Source organism: Pundamilia nyererei, unplaced genomic scaffold, assembly GCF_000239375.1.
Source record: "Pundamilia nyererei isolate P.nyererei 1_Seehausen unplaced genomic scaffold, PunNye1.0 scaffold00199, whole genome shotgun sequence".
NCBI lineage: Eukaryota > Metazoa > Chordata > Actinopteri > Cichliformes > Cichlidae > Pundamilia > Pundamilia nyererei.
The window spans coordinates 585,180-605,095 of NW_005187600.1; the positions used below are offsets into that span (position 1 = coordinate 585,180).

At 42.7% G+C, this 19,916-nt stretch overlaps 3 protein-coding genes and 1 long non-coding RNA gene across 6 annotated transcripts in view; all 4 read right to left on the reverse strand.

Annotated features, from left to right (window-relative positions):
* eps15 (epidermal growth factor receptor pathway substrate 15) overlaps positions 1 to 7,866 on the reverse strand; it is a 24,550-nt gene extending 16,684 nt beyond the window's left edge. For all 3 annotated transcript variants that reach the window (XM_013914461.1, XM_013914460.1, XM_013914462.1), the window contains exons 1-11: positions 7,705 to 7,866; positions 4,931 to 4,972; positions 4,284 to 4,373; positions 4,155 to 4,202; positions 3,964 to 4,059; positions 3,679 to 3,741; positions 2,335 to 2,460; positions 2,056 to 2,115; positions 1,584 to 1,844; positions 1,227 to 1,372; positions 458 to 614 (exon numbers count right to left, since the gene is read on the reverse strand). In XM_013914461.1, the coding sequence (XP_013769915.1) occupies positions 458 to 614; positions 1,227 to 1,372; positions 1,584 to 1,844; positions 2,056 to 2,115; positions 2,335 to 2,460; positions 3,679 to 3,741; positions 3,964 to 4,059; positions 4,155 to 4,202; positions 4,284 to 4,373; positions 4,931 to 4,972; positions 7,705 to 7,731 (1,116 nt within the window). In that variant the 5' untranslated portion in view covers positions 7,732 to 7,866. The remainder of the gene's footprint in view (positions 1 to 457; positions 615 to 1,226; positions 1,373 to 1,583; positions 1,845 to 2,055; positions 2,116 to 2,334; positions 2,461 to 3,678; positions 3,742 to 3,963; positions 4,060 to 4,154; positions 4,203 to 4,283; positions 4,374 to 4,930; positions 4,973 to 7,704) is intronic.
* A 1,017-nt stretch (positions 7,867 to 8,883) lies between these two features.
* Positions 8,884 to 13,175, reverse strand: calr (calreticulin). The gene is made up of 9 exons (XM_005747520.1): positions 12,883 to 13,175; positions 12,208 to 12,309; positions 11,759 to 11,962; positions 11,551 to 11,645; positions 11,209 to 11,418; positions 10,954 to 11,067; positions 10,622 to 10,765; positions 10,306 to 10,398; positions 8,884 to 10,176 (listed from the first exon to the last, which is right to left on the reverse strand). Exons 1-9 carry the CDS (start codon positions 12,974 to 12,976, stop codon positions 9,943 to 9,945), a joined length of 1,290 nt encoding a protein of 429 aa, XP_005747577.1. The 5' UTR covers positions 12,977 to 13,175; the 3' UTR covers positions 8,884 to 9,942.
* A 1,248-nt stretch (positions 13,176 to 14,423) lies between these two features.
* On the reverse strand, positions 14,424 to 18,706 carry tor3a (torsin family 3, member A). Its single transcript, XM_005747521.1, has 6 exons — positions 18,362 to 18,706; positions 18,074 to 18,196; positions 17,519 to 17,784; positions 16,617 to 16,792; positions 16,105 to 16,229; positions 14,424 to 15,569 (listed from the first exon to the last, which is right to left on the reverse strand). The coding sequence occupies exons 1-6, from the start codon at positions 18,525 to 18,527 to the stop codon at positions 15,322 to 15,324; spliced, it is 1,104 nt and encodes a 367-aa protein (XP_005747578.1). The 5' UTR covers positions 18,528 to 18,706; the 3' UTR covers positions 14,424 to 15,321.
* A 412-nt stretch (positions 18,707 to 19,118) lies between these two features.
* Positions 19,119 to 19,910, reverse strand: LOC102193139 (uncharacterized). The gene is made up of 2 exons (XR_312095.1): positions 19,743 to 19,910; positions 19,119 to 19,570 (listed from the first exon to the last, which is right to left on the reverse strand). It is a non-coding gene; the product is annotated as an uncharacterized LOC102193139 (long non-coding RNA).
* Positions 19,911 to 19,916: the final 6 nt, after the last annotated feature.

Consider the following 19,916-nt stretch of genomic DNA (forward strand, 5'->3'; position numbering starts at 1 on the left):
ATGAGATCGCACATAAGTATGAATCGAGATCGCGATTTTCTAACGATTAATCGTGCAGCTCTACTTACTACATTTTCATTTATTGGCTGTTTTATCTAGAAACCGATATATGAGGAAAATGGCTAGTATCAGGCAGTTATTAATATAATAACAAATAAAATAGTGACGGCCTGGAAGCATTTATTTGTAAATCCTAGGTGACTTCCTTCTCGAGTTACTGCATTCACAAGATTTACAGGAAACTTGACCTCTGGCCTTCGTTTTTAATAGTAGCCTTACAGTATCAAGAAGAAAATCCTACATCATCTCGTTCTCAAGTTATTGTGATCATTAACTGGATGTTCGTGCCGATTACCCGTCTGGCCCGTGTGGTGATGAACCTTTTACTGCTGAGGGGTAAAAAGGACCCAAACATCACTAATAATTATTCACAACTCGAGTGTTGAGAGCGACTCACCTGTTTGATGTTTTGTCTGTCAGACGGAGGAATCATCTCGGGGGACAGATTTTGTGGAGGGTCTAAGCCTTTGGTCAGTTTCAGATTAATTAGATAAAGCGCCAATGCGAACTGCTCTCGCGTCAGTTTCCCTATGTCTCCAATGTCACAGAGCTCCCTGAGGGGAAAGAAAAAAACAGAAGCACACAGGTTACATAAGACAGTAACGATTTATACTTCAGGCAGTGCCTATTTTTGATGGCCAGGCTAATCATTATGTGAGGGAAACCAATACACACAGAAGCTAATCAGCCACATGAAGATAAAAATCCATAATAAGATCATCTGCTGGTCGTGTGCATGAACACATACTGCACTGCTGCATTTTGCAACATTCAGTTATAGCTGAAACTAGAATATGTTTTTACATTTCACTTATTATAAATAAAGTGTAAAAATGAATGTTTCACAGATGTTTTATGAACATTGTATCTATTCTAACCATCTATGCTATTGTTAAAACACATAAGCACCTTATTTTCCAACACTATTATTTCTCTCTAGTGTAAAATAACTATTTATCTACTTCTTATGACACGTCTCTCTGCAAATCATCCTTTGTAGCACTTCATGGACTTTCTTCCTCCTTTTTCCTTCGTTTGTGTGAACAGAAGGGCAAAGTGCACAGGATGCCTTATGTTGCACAAATTTCAAAGCTCTCTGAGGTAAACACGTAAAACAGAGTAACTGATTCTTTGAGTAGAAGCTGGACAGAGGTGACGGTACTTACCAAACCCGTGCGAGTGTAGCGGAGGGCAGCCCGGTCTTGAGGAATATATCTCTGACTTCAGGGCCAGACACCAAGCCATCCATGTCGGCGTCCGTCTTGTTGAACAGCTCGTCGAATTTCGCCTTCTCTGCTGGCGATACTACCCACTGTACAGAGAGAGAAAACAAACTTAACCACACTCCTCGCCACCGCGGGAACATTCAGCACAACTTACAGCAACGAGAGATTCACAAACCTTCGCACTTCCTCTAGTCTTTTTCTTTTGAAAAACACACTGAACTAGCCAGTTTGAAATCATCGTAACTGTTGATGTACCAGTGTAGTAGTAAAATAATACTTCTCAGGCACTGCACTCACAGGAGAGGTGGAGCCTGTACTCACAGGGGCAGCTGCTGGTGCTGGGACAGGGGCAGGAGCTGGGGTGGGTTTAGGAGGGTGGGGCATAGTCTTAGAGCCAGCGTGGGAGGAGCGACTGTCTTTGACAGAGGGGGGCGAGGGTAACAGGGGCATCACGGGAGGCACCGAAGGTTTTTTCCTCTTGGAGGGTGGCACCAGGGGAGGCGGTAGGGACATGGGAACAGGCTCCCCCTCTAGAGCTCTGTACACCAGATACATAGCCTGGGAAAGGGCAACAAAGTAATGAGAAATGATTACCCAGCATCCTGCAGTTCAGTCTTCACACTTCCTCCTCATGTCTTGGATCTTTTCGATTCAGAACTATAGAAATAATTTAAGATCCTATGACTCAGTACACAGTTGAACAACCTAAAGTGAAACCAGTTGTGAACAAATACTAAAACCTTATTTGTAATATTAACTCGAGTCTTACCACAGAAAACTCATCTCTGTCCAACATGCCGTCTCTGTCTATGTCACTGAGCTCCCACACCTTCAACACACAGAGATATTATTGATGAGCATCAGTCATCACAAAACTGCAAAATAACAAGTGCCACACCGCCAACTCGCTACAGACTCTCACTTTCTTTTGACGCTTTAAATCTTCAGTATTAAGCTCCAGTGTTACTGTGTGGTGTGGTTTCTATTCATTTTTCACTAAAGCAAAAACTTGAAACTAACATCAAAGAGTCCTGTTTGAGAATCATACCCTGCCCAGGATGTCCACCGGCAATTTGGAGTTAAGCAGGACGGGCTTGACCTTCTCTCCCGACAGCATCCCTCCTACTGGGCCAAGACTGTCAAAGATGGAATCGAACTTCATCTTCTCCTCAGGCTGGAAGAAAAATAAAACAGCTGCACGATGAAAATCACTCTAATGGAGGCATAGACTGATGTGCAGCTTAGGCTGGTCAGATAAGATCAGTCTTATACACCTGTCCAAGTCAACAAACATTCAAAGCCACCACGTCTGTACGTGGGAACGTTCTGCAAACACAGCTTTGCTTTGATGAAAAACATCCCGTAATTCTTAGTCTTTAATTTCCTTTTAAACTTCAGTGGCTTTTTCTTCCCCATTTTCATTGCTTGTAAATCTAATTTTGCAAGCTGCATATTGGCTTCATTAAAGCGTGTTGTGAATCTTGTATGTAAAAAGAGCTCTTTTCTCAGCTGCTCCCTTTAGGGGTCGTCACAGAGGCCCGACATCCCAGCCTGTCCCTAACATCCTCCTGTGTCACACCAACCAGTCTGCACATCCTCCTCTTTGTGGTCTGCCTCATTTCCTCCTGCCTGGCAGCTCCATATTTAACATCCTTTGTCCAGTATTTCCACTATCCCTCCTCTGCACGTCTACATCGTCTCAGCCTTGCTTCTCTTAACCACTCTTAAAGCCTGAACCATGGAATAATTCAGAGGTTTCTTTTTTAAACTTGAGTTTTTATTTAACTTTCTGAGATTGTTTTAAACTAAATATCAATGTGACTTTTTTTTGTTTTTTTTATTAGTGTCATTTATGTTATATCCAACATTTTGGTGCAATTTATTGGCCACAGTTTTTTGTTTTCAAACAAAACCATTTTGGGGCGTTAGGCTTAAAAAACCCATCACACTGTTGATGAAAAGGGTTTTACAAACTCGTGTATCAAATATGAGAAACTTGGTGTTACAAAGTCACATTGTCTCCGAACCCTTTGACCCGATCTGTCCGTTTGACTCAAATTATGTCGCTGATAATGAAAATCTGAGCATCTTCAAACAATATAAACAGTGTCAAGACGCTAACCAGCATCTCAGCAGCAGAGAAATGTTGGCCTTCAGCTGCACATAGAGAAAAAAGAAGATCATTTTGGTACTTCATGCTTGATTCATGCTTGTTAACAAGTAGCACTGGGATTGCAGAACTACACATACTGCTTAAATGATCACAACGAAAAAAATGATGCTTCTCTTAAGGTAACAAAAAAGGAGATAAAACTAGGAAAACAGGAGAATTTAAAAAAAACAATCACAACTATATTTAGACAAAAAGATAGCACGTTGGAGCGCGCCTCACCTTGACAACCCAGGGAAGGTCAGCAGCCCCCCCTCCTGCTAACAGCGGGCTGCTGCTGTCATGCTGGAGATGAGCACAAATATTTTTCTATTTCAGTGTTTGCATTAAAAATACATTAAAGAATATTCTTAAAAGCCAAGACCAAATACTAACAGTTAAAGTTGTTTGTAGTGAAACAAGCACCTGTGAATATACCACAGATCTACTGTATTGGACTTCAAATAACCAGCAGTGACTTTAATAGCAGGCACAGTGTGGATTTATAGCACACAGGAGCAGACTTACAAATTTCGGGGGAGGAACAGCCACATTAAGACTCTTGAGCGCCACCTCCAGGCCATTCTGAGCACAAGCCACCAGCCGCAGGGCTATGAAGAATTGCTGAGGGCAGAAGAAGAAGAGTGACGTAAGCCTGGTGATGATGAACACATTTCTGAAGGAGTTCACTTTGGAGCTACTTGACAGTGTGCTGGTACCTGCTTGTTGAGTGCTCCCTTTCGTTCAGAGTCTGCCAAATCCCAGATCTAAGGAGACATTTACAGATAAAACATCTGTTAGCATCGATGAGAACATTAAAGCTAACAGAGAGCTGCGTCTCCACTCACCTTCCCAAGGACCAGGTCAGCCAGACCTGACCTCTTTAGGAACAGAGCTGCATCAGCTGCTGCCACTCGCCCGCTGCCAGTCAGATCAACCTACACACACACACACACACACACACACACACACACACACAGACACACACACACACATTAAAGCTTATCTCATCTTAGAAACTATCAGTATAACAAGCTAAAATGCTAACAAAGACAAAACTCTTAGCTTCGAAAAAAGATGGGGAACAACTGAAAACCATGAAAATCGGCTTTGGAGCCTCTGAGTCATTTAAATCAATGCTGGTAATAAACCAAAGACATTTTCTCAGCAGTCTATTGGCTTAGTCGTCTTTCATGAGGCTCAAAGGGAGTGCTGCTGACATGTTGGGCAAAGGGAAACATTATTAATTCATTGAGGTACTTCCTTTATTGGACACAGGCACTGAAACTGATAAAGAGAAGTGAGATCACTGCTCGCTGCAAGACAGCAGTATAAATGCAGGTTTAGTTTGTGTGCTGAAACTACAAAAACCCCATCCTCTCATTGGAAGATTTTATTTTTTTTGATTATCTCCATCCAGAGCCATGTAAAGCCAAACTATGCAGGAGTTATATGCACACACACTGTAACCCATGGGAAAGATACAATGGCATACCTGACGATAGTATTTGTCATAGATGGGGTTTCCACTGGAGAGCTGTTTAAGGAGAAAGAGAAGTATAAAAATTTAAAACAGTCATTTTAACCTAAATTCAAAAACGTTCCTTATAACAATCTAACACTAATCGTTCAAATGATTTTTCAAAGTAAGCTCTGAAATAACCAACAAGAGTTTGACATCCACTGAGCCAGTTAAAGAGCTGCTTGTTATAAGTATAGCCACTGGCCAAATGTGTTAAAAACAACTAAAAATTACTTCAATGACTCATTTAGTAGAACGTTTTAAATTAAAGAAGCCACAGTGTGACTGCAAAACCAAAAAGTTTATAATGGCTGTGTTACAGGTGGGATAACAAATAAAGACAAAAACAATACAGCATCTATGACAATGAGTAGCAACAAGGTGCAGCAGTTTTCAACATTAATAAGTCTGCTGCTTATAATTACAATAAATCCAACTTTTACTCTTAAATGCCTGAAAAAAAGCGATTTCTTAAACTTTCCTACTTCCTGCCATATAAGCACATCAAATATTGTGTAATTTTGCTTAGAAAAATCCATATTTATGCAGCATTGTTAATAATTACCACAATCTCCCCCTATTAAAATGAGGCAGCTATTTTGTCTTTTTGAGTTGAAATAAAACATGTCTGAAAATGCTGACGTACCTGATCAAAAACAAGCCACAACCTAAATATATTCAATTAATACAAAGAGAAACTGTTTAAATGTCACTGAGGCTGAGAAAATATCGCTTTTCCAAACAACTGAATCCTTTTTCGATTTATCAGCTGACTGTTTCATTGAAAAGCTACTCTGCATTTCCTCGTAAAGATCTACACAAATACTCTGGAGAATGGATGGATGACTCAGAATACACCAGAAGGTTTATGCTGAGTTGCACAGAGAGTGATAACTTTTGTGATAACTTCAGGATGCAGGCTACATTTCCTGGGGCCCCCTGGTCAGCTTTAGGCATTTACAACAAGGCGTCACTCCAAAGGCAACAGTTAGTCTGGCCTTCTGTCATGTCCTCCCTAAACACCCCTCTTTCCTCTGTTAAGAAAAATGTCTACCGTTGGACTAAAGAGGAAATAAAGCAGTGCTTCCTTATTTGTGTAACTGAAACTGACAACTGGTTGTTTGGTTTCAAATTGGCAGGTGCAAGAAAGGGAGGAAAGGGATGGACAGTAATTGTTTCGAGTGTGAATCAACCAGGGAGTGGCTGGTCAATGGAGGCTAAGGCTTTCAGACACATGTGAGATTACTCTCTACTGTAAAACAGACTTAGACCTGACACAGAAAACAACTCAAGCACACAAAAAGCAAAGTTATCAGTCAGCTTTTTCACCCACCAGTTTACAGTGAAATAACTGTTGACACACACATATCTTTCTCTAGTCAATGCAACTTTTTTCTTTTCCCCTATGACACACAATAGTGTGCCTGGGACTGTTGGCGTCTGTAACACTGTGGTCTTTGTACTGGTGACTTTAATTGAGCACTGAAAAAACACCCCTCAATCATCCCCCAGCTAGCCCATACAAAACTGCAGCAGATAGCCAGAAACATCAGGGCGCAGGAGCTGGCGGGACAGGCTAGACTGTTCTAGAGATTATAACCACCCATGGTAATAAAGCACACTGATGTCACTATCAACACCAAACATGAGGCGAGTTTGGGGATTATCGGGCATCTGACAGGAACACTTGCAACAAGCACTGGTGCCTGACAGGCCAATGAACTCCCACAGCTCACAGATAAACACAGGTTTTAAGCCATTTGAGAGACAAGGATCTCAAAGCTGCTCCTGGCAGGCAACTCTTGTCTGTTGCTGGAGGTAACGGCAGCTCAGGTAACAAGTCCACGACTGAAAGCTGCTAATTTAACCTGCTCGTAGCCTCCTAAACAACACAAACACATTCTGACGCTACATTATTCAGAACTTAATTTAGCTAGCAGCAACTGTGCAACCCTTTACCACAGTAGAGGTGGCTAGTTGCTTGTACAATTCACTTCCTCTTGCTAGTTACAACATAACAGCTAACGATATGAGGAGTTTTCTCTATTAACTAATTGTTAACAGCAGCAGCTAACAGGGTAACTGTTAACGCTGTCCACTTTTGAAAGGTCACAGGGGGGAAAGACACCAAGCCAATCACCGAAGCATGTTTACTTCTAATAATAGCAATAACAAGGCAGCCTATTCAGTCTAACCATGTACCAAAGCTACATACGAGGCAAGGAAATCCAACACATAGGCTACAAGCTTTACTGTATATAGCTTGGGTGCTTTATCAGAGGAAAAACAATGTTAGCAGAGGCTGAAGTAGCAGAAATGTGACAGTAGAGCCACAGCAGAGCCACACATGGGCAGCCCAACACCCAAATAGCCTGCAGCAAACCGGGGCAGCACTAAATACGATTAGAAAACACCCGAAAGGAAACGAAGACGAGTAGCGCTAGCTTACACGGTTTATCTCAACTTTGATAAAGCGACTCTAAAACAGCCCAACACTGGTCACAAACTAGCTGTTAGCTAGCAGGCTAGCTAGCTAGCTACGCCCTTACGCAGTCCCCAAAGAGATTAGGAAGAAACTTTTCCCAGTCACAGCAGGGCTAAACTTCCAAAAGAGGAACCAGAATCAAAGAAAGCCCGCGATTCTTTCAGCCAGACTTAACCGACGCTGCCGAAACATCTCCGAGCGTAACAGGCAGAGGGCAGAAAGCGTTTGCTGTCGTTATATTTGAGTTGTAAGACAGTGTTACCTGAGTAAGAGACAGACTGGAAGCCATAGTGTTTCTGTTTCCCACCGCTTCCAAGCTGCGCTGACGACAGGCAGCGGTAGAGGCCGCTGAAAACCCTGAAACCAGACCTCAGGGACCGACCTCCCCTCGGAGCTTCACCATCCCTCCATCGCTGCCAGGAGGTGCACAAATAACAAAAGCCAATGGATGCAGAGATAAATAACAGATAAATAACAAATAAAGACTTGAAACACCCACTCTATGAATTTCTTTACTTTTAGTTGCGTCATTTTGCTATCGGCAATTCATTTTTCTATGGGTCGTTTTAAAATATATTTTAAATGTCTAATATATAAGGCATTTAAAAATATATAGATAAATAGAATATCCACTACGACCAAACACATTTTTATTTAAGTTCGAACACTAGTGAAACACAGCAAATTTTGCAAGTCTGACTTTACGTTTTATGATCAATTTTGTTTCAAAGTAGAATAAAATAGAAAAAGAAATGAAAAAAATAAAAATGAAAAAATGAACTGTTAACATCTGTTATTTTTCCCTGTCAATCTATTGAGTTTAATGACAGGAAGCAGAACTGCCCAAGCTGATAAAGTCGGTCAAAGTATAGGAAAATGACAATGAGGACAGAGAACTACGACATTTAAATACAAAGAATATTTCATTATTCGACTGAAATTCCTGCAAAATTTTCAAAAAGCCTCATAAGACAAGTGTTGTTCACCTAGTCTTAGTTTTTAGTCTAGTTTTATTTAACTTTGATAACCTTTGTGAGTAGAAAATAAAATACAGACGAAAGGAGAAGATTCAAATGTAAATGCAGCTGAAGTATACCCAGGTACTGCAAACTGTAGTCTACCTTAAACCTTGAGTTTAAACTGTAGCGCAACCTTTGATGAGCCCGGTGAGCAGTAAAAATAAAATGATTGCCAAATTTGAACAGATATCCAAATCAAATTAACATTCATCCATCCGTGTTCTTCTGCTGTGGCCTGTCCCAGTTGTCATGGGTCAAGATTAAGGGGTCTACCCTAACCAGGCCATCACCTACACAATAACAAATTAATTCAGAGTCTTTGGACTCTGGAGAAAACCCACCCGGGGGAAAAGGGAGAACAGATAAATAAAACATGATGACACACACGCACAAAAAAAAAGACACAAAATTTCACAAGGATCTTTTCATTGTTTTCTTCTGGCTGTTTTATTGGACAGATCACCTGCCTTTGTTTTTATTTTACACAGCAACACAAAAATCGCCCCACTTCATTTACTACCATTAGTACAAAATGTCTTTTACAAAAGGAGCCTCTGTCAGACTGTTGGGACAGTGTGTTGGGGTACAGCAGTGCAGAAAACTTGGAATCAAAAATCAGGAAACGAGACGTATACACAAACGGCGAGGAAACCTAAAGTGTGTGCGTACCAAACGACCAAATGTTCTGCTACTGGGGTGGTCTTAATGTACATCCTAAGTTTGAGTAGAGCTTATTTAGACACACAAGACTATAGTATGTGCACTGAAGTGGAAAAAGTGTTACCTATACAGTACAAAACTATGCAAGGGACTTCATCTTAAAGCACCTCATGTTACCATCCCACTGCAGACTGATTTGTTTTCTTTTTTTCACTTTTGATCAGGTTGTCAAATATAGTGTTAGTCCTACTGCACTCTGGTTGCCGTGCCAACAATCCTCGTTTGAATCAGATAGTGGAAACAGAAGAAGGCAAAATAACCTGGATGACAACATCAAATCCTATCTAATCCTTCCAGCCCGACAGGAATGAGAGAAAGAAAAATGTACAAAAATAAAAAATGAAAGGCAAACAAAACACATGAGGTAAACCAAACGTTTTGCTGGTACCAAAACCTCCATACCAAATAAAACTTCTCATCTCATCACAATATTACACTTCATAACAACCCAGATTTTGTAAAATGTAAATGACAATTCACACGTTTGTGTTAAAATGTCTGGTTTTGACATTCATTTGACATTAATTATGCTTATCACTAGTCCTCGTTTAATAATCATCATTATAATAGTAGTAGTAGCACATGGAAACAAGAAACAGAACATTTAATTGCCCTTTTCTGACCGATCACCTTGCTTTGTAAACAAAGAAATGGAAAAAGCCCTTCCCACCCAGCCCCCACCCCGGGGTGTCAGTCGTCAGGGTCTCAGTCTCCAGCCTTATTCCAACGGCCCACTGACACAGTCTGAGCAGTTCTTGAGTTTATAACTCATCCTTGAGGTTAGAGTCTGTGCCTTCCTCCTCCTCTTCCTCCTCCTCCTCCTCCTCCTCCTCCTCCTCCCCCCCCTCCTCCTCCTCGTCCTCCTCCTCCTCCTCCTCCTTCTCTTCTTCCTCCTCGTCCTCCTCCTTTGCCTCTTCTCTCCTCTTCTTGTTCTCCTCCTCGCGCTTCTTTCTCTCGTCTTCCTCTTGGCTTTCCTTCATCTTCTTCTCAGCATCCTGGAGAAAATGCGAACAATGCAAATAAATATATCAACCTATATGAAAAGCTCGTTCCTTTTTATTAGTGTTGACACTGACGTGAAATTAGAATTAGGATTACAGGGTACAGGGCTAAAACGAGCATACCTTAGTCTTGCCCCATGTGTCGTTGCCAACTTCCTCTGCCAGGTTTGGATCGTTTGTGATTAGAAAGTTGTCAAAGATAGTCCCAGACTTGACCTGCAGCCAGACACAAGGGCAACGCATATTTTGTTATCAAATCTTTAAAGAAAACAAGCACAATCACAAACTCAAAGAGTTTCTTCCTGGGAAAACATGCAGTTTTCCCAGCAGCTCACACAATACAGAGCAAGTAACCAAATTGCTGGATCAGTGTAAATAGTTTTAAAATATTTCAATAAATTTCATTATGCATTAAGATGTAAATACACATCCAGCTTACCTGCCACAAGTCGAGCCCAATCACCCCGACGCTGTCGTATTTATAGATCTCAGAATCGGCCGTGTACTCGGGGTTGTCAATCTCAGGGTGGATCCACTTGCCCTTGTAGGCAGGGTTGTCAATCTCTCTGGGCTTCCACTCACCCTGCGGACAGCAAACACACACAGAGAAACTGGGGTTAAAACACAAAGCGGCTGACAGTGTAAACAGAGTAAATATTTTTGGATAATATGCCAATCCTATTCTAGGAAGCTCGCTGATGTGCAAAGCTCAGAAAAATAGCACAGAATAAATACTGACTGCATGAAGAGTTAGAATCACTGGATATGCACCTTGTATTCAGGGTTCGTGACCATCGGTGGCTCCCACTCTCCATCCATCTCATCATCCCAGTCATCGGGCTTCTTGGCATCAGGATCTGGGATGTTCTCTGGTTTGTCCCAGTCCTGCAATGAAAACAAAAACAACAAAACATTTGAAACACGATCAACCTATCGAAACTTTTAAAAAATTTAAACAGTGTTGCACACGTGAGACAAGTACTATCATTAAAGTGATGCCCTGAAAGAATGCCAGGTCACACTGACCTCAGGTTTCTTATCGTCAGGGTCAGGAATCTTCTCCCGGTCATCCCAGTCCTCTGGCTTTTTGGCCTCGGGGTCCTTGATTTTTTTGGGAGGCAGGAAGTCCCAGTCATCCTCCAGATTGCCAGATTCCACCTTCTTATTGTCTATCTTAACCTCATAAGTGTTGTCAGGGTTGACGACCAGTGTGTACAAGTGGGTGTACTCATCATCCTGCAGGGCAGAAAAAAAGCTCAATACATGCAACTAACAGCATATTACCATGTAGTTTATTTTTAATTGTTTAAGCTCATGCGTCCTTATATTGTGGTGCTTTTTATTAGAACTAGCTTTCCCATGCGTCACCTTGCACCGGATGTCCTTGTTGATCAGGTGGTTCTTGCCTTTGTAGTTGAAGATCACGTGAACTTTCTTTGTGCCAGGGCCGCAAATATCAGGACCTGAACGAGCCCACAAATACAAAGTGACAGTGAATGTCTGTGTGTAGCAAACACTGCTCTGTTTATCCAACAAAAGCAATACCATTTAACACACCATCCTTTGGTCCACTTACCAAACATGATGTTGTAGACAGAGTCTCCATGCATGTCCTCCTGGTTGAGCTCGGAGGGAAACAGTTTAATGTAGCCTCCGCCACAGTCGATGCTCTGCTCGTGTTTCACAGAGAACTGTATGACTAAAGGCTGGCCCTTGTTGCTGAAGTCATCAAAACGGGCTGACAGTGCATAAAAACGGGCATCCTGGCTCGTCTGCAGACCTGCAGAAACAACGGTGTTACTGCAGGGAAGATCAAGCGAAACCAGCGAGTACTCCTGTTCTGTCTTAATGAAACAGTACGGGTTAATTTGATGCTCTGTTCTCAAGTTGAAGAACAGAGAGGAAGACAGCCGTGTTGATACTGGCAGAGCTCCACGAGGAAGCAAACACACGCCTCTGACAGCAGGTGTCTGACAGGGTAGTACAGTGTAATTATGCAACACATATCAGCGCCTTCCTGCTTACCTTTGTCTTTCTCTTCATCACCGTAGAATTTCCCAGCAGTCAGGACAAACTTCCCATAATCGGACTTGTGCTTGGATTCCACCCAGCGACTCATCCAGGCATCTGCACAAACAGGTTCAGAGTCAGCTGCCCAGCAATCACCAAGACAAGACTCACAAAACTCTGTTAATCCAGCCTTCGATACAGAGTGTGTGTGTGTGTGTGTGCGTGTGTGTGTGTGTGTGTGTATGTGCGTGCGTGTGTGTGCGTGTGTGGGTGGGGGGCATACTGCGGGATTTTGTGACCGCCTTCACAGATGAAAGAACAGGACAGCTGGGAGAAGGAGGGTAGCAGTGAATGACCAGGGGAGAGATGTGCAGCAGTGGGGGGAGGGGGGAGGCAGACGGGGTGTGATAATAGCTTTGAGGGCTGGGAAACATAAAGCAGGGAATATGAATAAATCAATGAATGGATGAGTGATCGGCTGGTCTTCTAGACTAATCAGCTGACGATGTATTCCACAAATTGCGGTAAAATCATGAGAAATAACCGTAACAATCCACGCCGATATGCGGACATGAAAAATAGCCATCATCCATCTCAGTCAGCACCACAGCATCTCAAGCATGTACAGCAGCAACAAAGAAAAGCAAGCACTTCAATCCTATCTGTGTAATGTTGTGTGAAAGCGCTCACCGCCGTCTTCAAATTGCTCGCGGAAATAAACTGTGGACTCGGCCAGTACAGATGCAGCCGACACGGCCATCAAAAGCAGGCACAGTGCTGTCATGGCGACGAGCTGAAGCAGCCGGTCAAAAACTAACCAATTACAAATAAAAATGCCCGTGTAGAAAGATTTTCTCTAAATAAGGCGAAGCAGCGTTGTCTGTCAGTGCGGTATCCCCATACAGTGATGCTACAGTGAGAGCCACCGAGACGCTGCCGCTTCTCTCCTCTCGCCTCGGAACAGATGTCTGAATCTGATTGGACGACGGTTGCTAACCTCAATAAGGAAGCGCTACCGCTTAAAGCCAATCAGAGGACAGAGAATCCGGACGAATACTTTCTGCAGCCAATGGGAGCAGACCACGCGTTTGCCTGATACACGCCCAAAGGAAGGATGATGCGCCGTGGGTGAATCACATGCAAGGGGAAAATGCAATATCAGTAACAACACGAGTATAACTAAAGCTAAACAACGTGAACTACATATAAATATACATCTAAAAAAATAAATGAAATAATTCGAATCGGTAGGAAAAAAATAATTTTCTATAAAAATAAATAATTTTTTACATTCTTAACAAATGTTTTCACGCCTGATCTCGTGCAGCATATCTATATCACCTCAGGCGTGATTTTCTTGCCTTATGTAAACTAAACTAAACACAGGAGATTCCACAGAAATATACATCACAGGCGTAACAACTCTGTAATAGGTCCCAGGGCAGATGGGTGTCCTTACCTCCACATTGTACCAGAACAAACACAGCATAGCATATAGCAATAATAAGACATATCAATGGCATCAGTGCAGCTTGCAACCAGCACCACGGATAACAACCGCAGTCGGGGGTTGGGTCAGCGGACAAATTTACTTAAAGCCTACAAACACACACACAAGCCCAAAATAGATTCAGCCTTGCTAACGTAACATAAAGACACCTGTAATATGTGCAAGCTACAAAAAGCCACAGGTCCTCGCAGACTTACTCGATGGGCAGGGTTATAACAAGCACACTGATTTATAGAATTCCTCATTCAACAATTTGTTTTCTACATATATCACACACTCACATACTGACGAGTGCTTATTTTGAACATATGACTGGTACCAATGTTTCAAACCTTTAAACAAACTTCATCTCTCGGGCCTTGCATTCAGCAAAGTCAACACGTTCATAGGGAGCAAGAACAAGTAATTTAGTTCCCAGCATCTATCAAAACATTGTAGAGTGTAAAATTACTGTGTCAATATTTGCACAACTGAAAATGTAATAAAAATGTATAAAGCATAAAAATACAGGCTTTCTCGAGATAGAATTATGACTTAAATATATATAGTGGTATCTAGTCCACTTTACTGTAATCCTGTCAATATAAGTACCCAGTGTAACATAGAGGAGGGCCCTCTAAGGTAGTTTTCTCGACTGGGTCCCAGGCGCTGCCCTGCCTGCCATATTCAAATTCGAACATTAATGTGGAGTCAAATCACTGAAATCGATGACGATTGTTGTTTACCAGGTTTTTATTTCTTTAAACCGTGTCTGACAGGTTCTCTCTGTGTTCTTATTGTGATGTGACCCTCAGCTTTGAAGCAGACTGTGTTGATGATAGATGAATTATACCAACAAAAGAGTAAAGCACACCACTAAGTAACAACTGTATATTAATAAGTAACAGTACAGTAAAACCTATAAAATGTTTTTATAAAACACAAGTATGTAAAAGGGTGAGTTTCCAGAGGTCCAATGCTTTAGAGACAAAGTCCTTCACAGTAAGAGCTTCAAGTAACACTTCCATCACCACTGGTCCTTGCACGTTCATTTTAAAAAGAATAAAAAAAATCGAACAAAATAAAATAAGTGCACATTTAGAGTACTCCACGAAACTAATCTGGTCCAGTAAAATGTTCAAATATGGCACAAATGATATTAATAAATAATCTGTGCTGATATAAGCACAATGTTTGACATGCCACTAGTAACACATGAATTACAAACTCATATGAACACAAACAACAGTGCGAGTCAGACTTTGGCCGAGGGGATTAGATATAAATAGTGAAAAGGAAAAAAAAGTCTCCCTCTGCGCCACACTCTGCACAGACACCATCTTCTTCACCCCTTCGTCTTGGCAGGATTCAAACCAGGCAGGTGAAGAAGAGCAGCCACACTTCCTGTGACGCTGCCCGTCTCTGCAGGCTGGGTCACACTGCTCTGCCCTCCAATCCTGGATCTGCCCTGATGTCTGGCCTTCTGTGACGGGACCTGGACAGACACATGTTGCATCTGTGGGGGGAGGGGGAAGTATGCAGTGCAGAGCAAAGAAGACACATCTCTGTGGCTCTGTATGCAGATGGGCTGGTAAAGCAATCTTACACCTCCAGGTCCGTCTCTCTGTTTCCTCCTCGCTCTAGGGAAGAAAGAAGTTGATCCTCTGAGGTATGGACTTGCATCCTTGGGCTGAGAACAGTCTCTCCTCTTTGGGAACATACAGCATTGCCTTGGCCACCTCATCCAGCGTGGCTTCATCTGTTTCCAGACCTCGTGCTGCGTATGCGTCCCGTGCACAGAGCTTAATGTGACGGTACTCCAGGGGCAGAAAGGGCACAAAGAAGTCAATCAGGTGACCAGACATCAGCTCACTCTGAGCAAAGCCACCTGGGATATTAAAACAAAACAGGAAATAGAAACATATTTAAAGTTTTAACAATGTGTTTTGGTTCTTTTTTATCATACGCTGTATATAAAAGATGGCATTCATGCAGTTTTCTTCCAGGTATGAAAAATAAAGCCAGTGTACTGATTCTTTGGTCAGCAGGGGGGGCAATTCCTGAGGTGGTCTGTGACCTCGGTCATCACTTTCCTGCTAATTTTGTAACCAGAAACATAAACATGGTATGTTTTAACATGTGATTAACCACGTGAGTAATGAAGTTGTTAACCAGTAAGTGTACAAAATCCACCCCTCACTCATGAGTACCAGATTCAAAGATGAGGCTACACAATAGGACCTCACTAACCCATGGGTAACACTATGCTGGTCTAAGCTGTTTTTATATTACTTTAGCGGCTTTCAGCAAATAATTTCAAGCCACTGAGCAACCAGAACACCCGAGTAACTTAATGGCTAAAAAAAAGGCTCAAAGCTTAAGAAAACCCACCAGGCAACCTTTACAAAAACTTTACTGCTCACCTTGAGACTCCATAGTCTCAGCTCGCAGCCGATGCTCCAGGTCTTCCATACCGATGTCCTCTCGATTCTGGCCAGAGTGCCAGAAGTCCAGCGCCACGTCGTTGATTGTTGCACCACCAATGTTACTGCAGTGACAACAGCAAAAACACAACATTATATGTCTACAGCTGCTGAGCTTCTCAGGGAGACTCGATTCTTTCTGGTTTGGCAGCAAAGTTTCTTTAATACAAGTTGCTCTTAGATAAATGATCACAGTTCAAAGATGGCCAGTAATTCACTCACATCTCTGAACCATAACTGTTGAGTGAAAAACGGCTTTTTCTATTTTTGACTGAACAGACTGTTAGTCAGGACAAATCTGACTTGAGGAATTGAAAACATGAAAAATCCATACAGAAGGCGACAGAAGGAGCTCCATCCTTCACCACTGATGAGCTGCCAGGCTATCTGGACAGGAAGTGCACAGAGAGCTTTACAGCTTCATCAAACTGTGCCTGAAACAGTCAGCTAACCTGAGGAAGAGGAAGATGGCCCTGCGGTAGCTGACCCCATCTACGTTGTCATAGTGATCCATGAAGGGCTTGATGGCGTCGATGAGGCCCGGATGAAGCTTTTCAGCCTCATCGAAGATGAACAGAGTCTGAGGGCAGCGCAGCACCATGTCTCGAATTGCTTCTCTCAGCTGACCCTGGATTTCAGGCAAAAAACAAACAAAAAAAACAAAAGTCAAACATTATTATCATTTTATAACATTTCAGATCTGACAAAAGCTGATTATTATTTCCTTTCAAGCTTTATATATAGAGATATTAAACTGGGCATAAAATATTACAAACTGAGATAACTTAAACCAACAGCCGACATTTATCTAGAATGTTTTAATCTTTTTAAACGAATATATAAATGTGCCGTTGTTGGTAAAAGTTCTTTAAAAGAATTAGCCCTGTTATATGCCACAGAGGTTCAGTGGGAGGCTGTACTACAACACGTAGACACGTTAAAGTCCACATTTGCACACTCTGCAGACTTTGAGGGCATGAGGGTAGAGGTTATCCCGTGAACTGCATATACCTATTCATATTTGGATAGCTCTGTACTATGCACCATGTATTAATGCTATGTAAACACAATTTTGAAATCAGCTGCAGTGACTGTGAAAAAATTTGCTCAAATGAGACTGAGCTGGCACCTCTGACCCAGTTGGACAAACGCCAGGTTCCAAACATCCATTTCTCTGAGTATTTGTGTCGCAGCATCAGTGTTGACTTAAAGCATCTGTCCAAACCATGACTGCTATCACTCTTATGATGAATTACAACACAGAATAAATATCTATGTAAGCAAAGCAGCGTCCAGAGAACACAGGTACATGTTCCTGGCACAGGACGGCCATCGCTGTGCCAAGTGGGCTCACCTTGTACGTGTCCACCAGCCTGGCGTGCGGGAAGTGGAACGGGGCGATGAACAAACGGACACACTCGCTCTTCACCCCGTCCCGGTACAAGTTATCAGCAATGATCCGGGCCACAAAGTTCTTGCCTGTGCCGGACCAGCCGTGGAAGGAGAGCGTCAGGGGCTTGTTGGACTCGGGGTTGTTGATGAAACCCTGGATGGCTTTCAGAACCACGGACTGAGCCAGATGTTGCCCGTGGAGCTTCGTCTGAAGGTCTCTTGCTAGACCTGCACATGAGACCATAGATTTTTGATTTTGATTTTAAAGGCACCGGCAAATATGAATAAAGTGCTCTGTGTTAAAATGTCTACTTTTAAAATATGTGATATAGCCAATAAAACGTAAAGTTGTTAAAGGGCTGCATCAGGCACTGAAGCTAAAGCCCTTATCAGATGATGAGTAACTGTGTGCAGTGTTGGGTGAATTCACAAACAGACGATTACAAAGAATAATGAGGGGAAACGACCAACACACGCTTGGGGCAAAGCGGGCAGCCACAGAGCAGCAGTGCGATACCTGTGATGTTGTTGGTTATCCTGCAGTCTCCGGACTCGCAGCACTGACCCAGGCTACAGTACCACTGATGCAGCAGGCTCATGTAGTCCTGAGGAAACCCTGCCCAGATATCCCTGGTAGGAACTGCTCGCATCACAAGAGCAGGGCGAGAGAAGTCCGTGTTTATAACAGTGTAATAACGAATCGTAAAAATAAAAATATTGCAAAATGCGCACGAAGCACGATGTAGCTTGCGAAATGAGCGCTTTTGTTATAAAATGGTTTTTAATTTCTTTTACCATCTCTTACCTTGCTGGGTGGCATCATCCTGATTGGGCTGACACTCCCCCTCCCAGATATTGCAATAAATATAATTAAAATAGTAAGTAGAGACGTTGCTAATGCTATCGAAATGGAAGAAGTCGGCCTGTGCCGAGACAGCCCAGAGCAGCAGGAGAAAGCACCGCGCAGACATCGCGAACAGGCTGACGTGAAACGGTCCAAACGACACTGAACACGAAGCCCCGTTTCTGCTCTCCCATTTATCTGAACGCGGTGGTCCACCGGCGGCCTGCTTTGACTGGGATACCCCTCCCCGCCCCCGACAACGTCTCCCTGCTGAAGCCAAAGAGGGGCGCTTGTTGTGCGGTTCGCCGCGGGCGGGCGGAGGGGCGGTTACTACCCCATTCCCTACTGCTCGCATCAAATTTGATTGGAGCCATTTTAATGGGAGCGAAGCCTGTACTGCAACGCCATATGTCACGCTACCGAGGTAAGAGGCTTGCGTGTCCACAAACAGCCCACGGTCAGCAACGCCAGCTAGATAATCCCGCCCTTGGGAGGTCAGCAAGTGACCAAATCAAACTCCTTTCCATTACATAACGTCACTTCCGGCGAAAAGTCGTACACTTGCTCTAAATCTTATTTACTTTTCATAGTTGTGTCATTAGACTTTACTACTCCACTGTTTGCATAACTGGTTTAGTAATATAAGATCAGTTCATTTGGCGCTCAAACACATCACCCATCGAGAAAGGCAGGAGAAAAACAGATGCACACAAATGAGTCAATAACAAATATTTTATTGTTACAAATTGAAGTCAACAGGATCAGGTCACAATCCAGACGTAATAGCACGAGCAGGGTCTGAACACTGAGTCCTGCAGGTGAAAATCTGTCAACATCACTTTCCAGCTTTTCAGGAAACAGCACCAGACGGTACCATTTAGATTTATTATGAAGTGACAGACTTGTGCTTGATTGTGCTTCAGTGCCGGAGGCGTCACACCTGTGTAGAGAAGAAATCATTAAAATACAAGTACAGACTACTAACAGAAGAGTTAACTAGCAGTTAATGACCACATGACCTCAGAAAAAAATGGAACGGTAAGGGTTATAATCAGCTTAAGTCATCTGGCAAAATCAGATCATCACTAGTCTTGTGGCCACCTTGAAATAATTGTGATTCAGGACTGGACAAAAACACTCACCAAGTAAAGAACTTGAACTTTTCCCCATCTGAAAAAGAAGAATGAAAAACCTTATTACAAGTCAGCGACTGGCTGATTCATATTTTATTCGCTGGGTTGCTCAGTGACAGACTGTCCACATGAGTGTTCAGGTCAGACATTTGTTGTAACATCACTGAACCCCTTATGACCATCGTGCACTTTTAAGTCAGTTTTCTCACCTCAGTCACTCTGGTGTGGTCCACACTGGGTCTCCATCCCTCACACAGAACAACCTGAAGATATGAGAGCATCAGTCAAACATGCACATCAACTGCAAAGATGAAGGAGTCAACGCTGACCTGGTCAGCTAGAGCTAATAAACAGACTCCATGGTTTAAAGTCAGTCTGTACTT

Bases quoted from the DNA above. Each gene is read 5' to 3' on its own strand.
- tor3a (XM_005747521.1), bottom strand. From the start codon at position 18,527: ATGTCTGCGCGGTGCTTTCTCCTGCTGCTCTGGGCTGTCTCGGCACAG. The intron at 17,785-18,073 runs GTATCGCACTGC...TCTCATGTGCAG, and splicing joins GATAACCAACAACATCACAG to GTCTAGCAAGAGACCTTCAG. The intron at 16,793-17,518 runs GTGAGCCCACTT...CCTGAAATCCAG, and splicing joins GGCTGGTGGACACGTACAAG to GGTCAGCTGAGAGAAGCAAT.
- calr (XM_005747520.1), bottom strand. From the start codon at position 12,976: ATGACAGCACTGTGCCTGCTTTTGATGGCCGTGTCGGCTGCATCTGTA. The intron at 12,310-12,882 runs GTGAGCGCTTTC...CTGTTTGTGCAG, and splicing joins CGAGCAATTTGAAGACGGCG to ATGCCTGGATGAGTCGCTGG. The intron at 10,399-10,621 runs GTAAGCTGGATG...GTCTGGCTGCAG, and splicing joins TTGGGCTCGACTTGTGGCAG to GTCAAGTCTGGGACTATCTT.